A 7,088-nucleotide genomic window follows, 5' to 3' on the forward strand; every position below is an offset into this window, starting at 1 on the left:
GTATTCGTACAATTTAAAAGAATACTCACATTTTCTTGATCCAGTGTCATTTTGTTTCAACTTCCTAGTCTTTGGTTGGCACATGCCACTTCTTTCGCATATCATTGTTACAAATGCTTGTCTTTTATCCGAACCATTGTCTGACTTGCCGATTACAATGTGAAACCCTAATTTTTAAGCCTTTCAACGGACCCATTGTAGCAGATGTTCACGAACAATAAACACTTCTTTATTTGTAAATTGTGCACAAACAGCTACCTCGACAACAACCAGTTGAACACCCAGATTTAACATCATTCGCTTCATCTGATTTAACATCATCATTCACTTTATCTAATTTAATATCATGTTTCACTACGACCGATTTAACAACCACACTCACAATAGCTTTGAGAAATATATGTGGATGCACCGATCTAATACAACCAATAACAGAAAAACAATGTTAAAAATAAAACTAATAGAACCATAAAAAATGCACATCCAAAAACACAACTAACTTCGTCCTGAGATGCTATCTGGATTCAACGTTCATTTTTCAGCTCAAAAACAAGATTAATGAAGGAATGATGAATAAAATGAATGAACTTTATCTGCAATTTTAACTTACTTTGCTACCTTTGATGTGATAAAATACAAAAAATTATTTTGCTCCCTTTGATGTGATAAAATACAAAAATAATATTTTGGTGTTGAAGAGAAGATTGTAAATGAAATAAACTTCTTAAAGAGTTTTAAAATGGAGTGTTGTTCGGGTATGGAAAAGAAGATCATACAAGATCCTGTTTTATCTAATTTTCCGTTGATCATTTTCGAATATGCATATCCAAAAATATCACTCAGTCATTCATTTAACTATCTCAATGAATTAAAACACAACAATTGAGGGCATGAGTTATTTCGAAGATACATCTCCAAATACATCAAAATAAGATTCAAAGATATATCTCCATACTTTTTTTTTCAAAATAGAGTGAATCTCATAATGACACCAAATATGGAAAGAGCATTCCCCAAAAGTAAAAGAACATTTGCTTATTTCAAAAAAGCTTAAACAATGCCCACCAGTACTTCACAAAACCAGCCATATAGTTAAATTGCCTTGTAGGAAGTATAATGGATAAAGCAATATTCGTATTTTTCATTGTTCAGACAATAGAACATTTCAATTTCTTGCAAACTGTCAACATAATGGAAGCAGTGTTTATATTAACTTCAAAATTATGACAAACAACTAGTTAAGAAAATACTTATAAAGTATACATCATCTAACTTAGTCTTGAAGAATCCTTTCAGTTTGGTAAAGATATGTTTGGTCTCCTTTCATTGGCCTAGGACTAGTTTAAGAAAATTGCTGCATACTTATAGGCATAAACAAGTTATATGGTTTCACAAGTTGTGAGTAATCATAATCTATCATATTCTATCATATCATATGAATATACATTAGGCAGTTACTGCATGGTGTAGCAATAAACAAACACAAACTTATGCTTAGATGTCTTGACTCTCATCATGACTTGATAGAGATGAAGAGGCAGCAATTTGTTTGCCTTTGCTATCTGACAATGATGTGTCCTCCTCGCCTATATTTTTGTCAACATTTGCTTTCTGAAGGAAAATAATATCACAGGTTAATTTTTTTCTTCATTCGGAAGAAACCATTCTCAGAAGACATTGATTATATGCAAACTAGTTATGACATTAGATTCAAAAGACGAACAATGGTAGTAACATAAGTCAATCTTGGTTTCACCATTGTCTAAAGTAGTAATTGGTTTGATCAAACCCCTTTACTTTAACTGATATAAAGTAGCAAACCAATAGTTAAAAGTGCCTTTGTGTGCATAATATACACAATTATTCACTTAACATAAATTTTAAAAAATAATAAAAAATATGTTCAAATAGTAATTAGGGTCTTGTTTTTGGTGTTTCTAGAAATGCATTCTCTCTAATTAGTTTCTAATTCCTTTGTATCACAAATGAAGAAGGAAAAAAAATCTAAGACCAAATGGTATTCCAACTACCTACACACAAAAGTCAAAACTGAAAATGAAAATAAAAAATGTTATTAGAAAATTGTACCTCAATCTGGAGTTTCCTTTGAGCTCCCAGCTGGGATCCCTCTCCATAAACCATGTGGGCTGCATGTGTTTGGGATGGTGGAGAAGAGGATATATTCATTGGTCCACCTGGGGTCACAAACTGCTTTTGTGCTTCTTGCTCACTGGAAACTTGTTCTCTCTTGGCATTAGATGATTCAACCACAGATCTTTGAACCATGGGATGAAGAGTGTAACCAGGGGGGCTGTGAGTTTGAAAATTTAGAGATTTGTCATAGGTTCAAGGAACAGCTCTTGCAACATCTTTACATATATACAAAGATTTATGTTTCAGTTCAATAATTCTTCCAACGAAAAAGTGACAAAAGTAGAGTTTGTTAGTTTTCATAATTTCAGATTTAAAGAGAAATGGGAGCGTCTTAATTCGGGAACAACAATTGAATGAAACTTAACATTTCACTGCAGAAAAACATATCTTATCCTACCACTTAAATCCATGATCCAAAAACATTCAGCTTCATTCTAAGTAGAAATACTCTATCTACCTATTTCCTCATAAAATGGTAAGGAGAAAGGACACAATTCTTATTTGTTATCAAGAGTTCTGTTTGGCAATGCATTTTAAATTCAGTATAATCCACTTTGAACCCATCTTATCCATTTTTATAAGATGAGAGAGACGCATACAATTGACTTTGTAAGTAACTATACAACAAGGCATATTGTCCTAGGTGAGATTGCTTACCATGCAAAAGTTGGAGAAGGGTAAACATAAGACTTCTCATATATTGAAGCTGCTGATGCAGCAGCTTGAAGTCTTGCTTGATGCCGACTCAAATTATCACATGCCACCCCATTGCCAACCTCAGTTTGAGCTGAGCTTCCAGTGCCTGCCCCTGTTCCATTTTTAGATTAATCTTAAAATATAATAACGAGAATAATCACCAAGTCATGTTTCTACTAGCATTGGGTGATATTCCAGGTTAAAATAATCAACTTCAAATATCACATCGAATACAAAATACATGCAAAGCTATGTTGTTTTAAATGACATGGTAAACATTACATACTTAATCCTTACAGATGTCCCCTTTTAAAAATAATTTAAACAGTATAGTTATGTTGGACTCTGCAAGCACAATCATGAACCCAAAAAAAAGTTTGAAAAGTTAAGGAGAGTATTTTTATGTACTTCATGCGAACTATGAAAGAAAATGTATGACGAGTTTCTGCAAGTGTATAACAATGAGCTCATAGTTTTTTGCTATGGGTGAAATTGAGATAGGCCACTATTTGGAAAGGTGCATGTACAATGAGCAATAGTTTGTCGGGATCATCCTTTAACTATATTTCCTCATTTTTTTTATTCCAAAGCATCTTATCCCTGGAAATATATTTCCAAGCACTGGCACATTACTAAAATGTTTTTGAGGCATGTGAATACTGTTCAGTTGTAGTAGTTGTTTATCATATGATTACCATGCCGATGAGCATCTGACTGTGACCTTTGCTGCCCACCAGCAGCAGTACTACCATTTTCCGTTGGGACAACCAGTGCTCTGCATGTAGGGCAAGTATGCTGCCGCTCCAGCCATGATCGGAGGCAGTGAACATGAAAAAGATGACCACATATAAGTTTCTTTGCAGTAACCATCTCTTCACGACAGATGATGCACGTTGCGTCACTTCTGCAAAGCCATATCAAGAAATATTGTTTTAAATGCATACAAACAAAAACAATGAGTATAGATGCAATCCTAAGTTTAGAACTCACGCAATAAGCTCTTCAGGGGTTGCATCTGGAAACCGGTCATTCATGTTAGAAGTGATCTTACGATAACGTAAGTAATCTGCAACACGGATTTTGAAGTTCCTAAATGTCTCGTACAGCTCCCTTATTAAGTGCAAAGGAACTCCATAGTTTCTGATAAATCAAATTAAAGTTAGAACAAAACCAGTCAAGGTTGAAAATGCAATCAGATCAAAATCAAAACTAGAGAGAAAATAAAGAGCATAAGAAACAGGTGAACTAAATGATTCCCTTGCATGTCAAAAAGAGAAGTGTTACTGAAAGATGCATAAAAAAATTCACCTACAACCTTGTCATGTTGAAAATCTGAACCCAGAACTAATACTCTTTTTCTATCTTCAAGGGTTTCATTCCTATTAGCCAGGAATAACACTAAATCTAACATGCTCTTGCATTTAGTCTAACATAACATTCAGGAAGTATCAAAATCTCTAGTGATTCTAACCGGGAAATATCATGCGAGTAGTTTCTCAAATACAAACCATATACTTACCTTCAACATGTACTTTTAGAAATTTGAACCAAAAACCAATATTTTAAAATCCAATATGTTAATTTTCAATTGAACTTAAATAATTTGATTAGTTCGGGTGTGCTAAGGGCGCTTCATTTCTGTTCTAAGTGGTTACATGACATGTTATCAATATTCATACAACACAGATGTACTATACTACTGGCATAAGTTCAGGACTAGGCCTCTCAAGGAGTCATTGCAATTTTCAAACATTTAAATTTGGACACAAACACTATTTGACTTTAAACCTGTAAAATGCTTCTTAGCCGGAGCAATGTGGTACTTGGTCTCTTAAAAAGCTTTAGAAATACTTTGAAACAAATAACATATACTATAGCTTCTATAGTGCTGCGCGCACATGTGTTATGAAGTTTAAATTATGCAAGGGAGTAATACACGCAAGTGATCACTTACATGAAAATTGCCAGAAAGAAGCACATATACATAGACAAGTGAAGCAAGTCTTTAACAAGTTCCAAGTAAAACGTGAAGACTGGTTTCTTTTCCCATTGTCCCTCCATAAGCATGTCACTGACATAGAAAATATATTTTACAAAAATTGATACCGTTGTTGTTGCTAGTATCATGTACCTGAGATAGAAACATATACTATGTCAAGACAACACGAAAGAGTATTAAAACCACACATCCTATTGCATAATAAAGAGTATTATTATAAATTGATAGAAATGTAAACTTCTGGATACCACAGAAAGCACCAAACAGCATATACAATTGAAACTGTGTATAAATTCAACTTTCTTCATATAAATTTCAACTATAATGGAGTTTTAATATATTAAAATGTACAAGTTTGATTTGTTCCATATAACAGAATTAAAAGTAAAGCATTGTCATCCAACCAGAAATCATTTTAGAGAATTTTTCATAGTTCCAATGACGATTAAAGTCACAAAATATTTGAGAAGGGAATAAGGAACAAGTAGGTCTTACTCGAAAGAAAAGAAGAGCGAAACCGACGCCTGCTGCGTTGCTAGTAAATGCTTCACTGATCTATACAAAAACGTGCCATCTAGAAGAAGGAGGAAACCCAAAAAAGACACGATTCGAACTTGAGACAACACGGACACAGAAGGTGTAGTCTCTATGTACTCTACTCTCTTCTGAGCCAACCAATGCAAAGCCTTAATAAACAAGAGTGCCGTGACCATAGCAAGGAATGTAATAGAAAAGTCCTGCCTAAAGATAGTAATTGCAAAGAGAATTTCCATAACCTCCCTCCAAGCTTGCTCGTTAAGCCTCTCGACCTCAGCTTCTCGAAGAGAGCCGAGAAACACCTTTTTAGTTAACTGCCACATACTACACATGATGACTAGAGCCATGTTGAGAAGAAGCACCAAACTGATCTTGGAAGTTGCCAGATAAACCATTGCCGGATAAAATTGGCCTCTACTGTTAAATGCATGATATGTTACAGCCAAAGTGGCAATTAAACTAAGACCTGCATATGTCTGCAACCTCATCATTTTGATCTACAAAAAAAACACAGGAACCATTGCAACACAATTCAAAACCCGCAGCATTCATCTATGATAAACAACCCATAAACAAAAACAACAAAAACTGTAAATTGAGCACAAAAGATTCTGCAGTATGCAATAAACGAATGGGAATCGAGTATTGTGTGTGTGACCCTTACCAAATTGAACTAAAAACTCAAAACCTATACCAGAAAGGGAATTCACGGAGTTGAATAAAACGAGAAATTGAAAGCAGAAATTATTGAAACTTTGTATGAAAATCGCGATTGAGTACCGAATTTTGGAGGAGAGAGGTGTGAGGGTTTTGTTGATCGGAACAGAACGGAACGGAGGATCCAACGGCGGTGGGTAGTAACTGGGGCAGCTACAGTTGGATTGGGGTTCTTACATGGAATTTCATGTTTTTCAAAGTTAATAAAATGACCGTCCATTCTTAATAATGATTTAATAAGTATGATGTGGAACATCCAATCATTTTTTGCCACGTAGGATTTTATGCAAAGTAAGCAGTACCCGTGTTTGTTTTGTGAGAAGTTGAGAAAGATATATATATATATATATATATATATATATATATATATATATATATATATATATATATATATATATATATATATAAGTTTAAAGATTAAAAGAAGGAGATTTAAATGTTTATTAGTATGACCCTCCGGAACATACATTAAATATTTGTGAATTATATTAAACAAGAGTGTAATAGCGATGTTTGGAGGTGGGGGTAAATTTTTTTTAAACCATCATTCAATAGAAATGTATCATTTTGTCATATCATATAAATAATTTAAAATTTTTAGTCTGACTTGATGGAATATATGGTTGTCATTGGTTGAGAGTTATGTTGTTAATTTCGGAAAGCGATGCGACGCAGTCAACCCCAAAATGGACGCAGGCCGATGCTTTTTTAATGGCACTTACATGTTAAAAACATACTAATAAATATAAAAAAAAATACCTCAAAGTTCATGAAATCTTAACTCTTAAGCAACAAAATACTTCCAAATACATAATAGCATACTTTCAATTCCAAATATCATTAAAAGGCATAAGTATTAAGCAAAAAAACATTGGAACATACTTCCAAAATAGCAATAAAATCCAAGAAAACAAACACTTAAGCATCTAAATCTTACAAAAACTAAACATTCAAACTCTAATAAAAGTTCAAGAATCATTAAAAT

General features: G+C 33.5%; 1 protein-coding gene across 3 annotated transcripts; it reads right to left on the bottom strand.

Annotated features, from left to right (window-relative positions):
• Positions 1-1,189: 1,189 nt before the first annotated feature.
• Positions 1,190-6,331, bottom strand: LOC127101213 (ERAD-associated E3 ubiquitin-protein ligase HRD1B). Of its 3 annotated transcripts, none has more exons than XM_051038565.1 (8): positions 6,167-6,331; positions 5,345-5,883; positions 4,805-4,981; positions 3,841-3,990; positions 3,546-3,754; positions 2,812-2,956; positions 2,089-2,311; positions 1,190-1,611 (listed from the first exon to the last, which is right to left on the bottom strand). In XM_051038565.1, the coding sequence occupies exons 2-8, from the start codon at positions 5,875-5,877 to the stop codon at positions 1,495-1,497; spliced, it is 1,554 nt and encodes a 517-aa protein (XP_050894522.1). In that variant the 5' UTR covers positions 5,878-5,883; positions 6,167-6,331; the 3' UTR covers positions 1,190-1,494. The 3 variants fall into 3 exon arrangements, with proteins under 3 accessions (XP_050894522.1, XP_050894519.1, XP_050894521.1); XM_051038562.1 differs by having other exon boundaries at positions 2,812-2,962; XM_051038564.1 differs by having other exon boundaries at positions 2,812-2,962; positions 6,051-6,308.
• Positions 6,332-7,088: the final 757 nt, after the last annotated feature.

Source organism: Lathyrus oleraceus, chromosome 7, assembly GCF_024323335.1.
Source record: "Lathyrus oleraceus cultivar Zhongwan6 chromosome 7, CAAS_Psat_ZW6_1.0, whole genome shotgun sequence".
Classification (NCBI taxonomy): domain Eukaryota; kingdom Viridiplantae; phylum Streptophyta; class Magnoliopsida; order Fabales; family Fabaceae; genus Lathyrus; species Lathyrus oleraceus.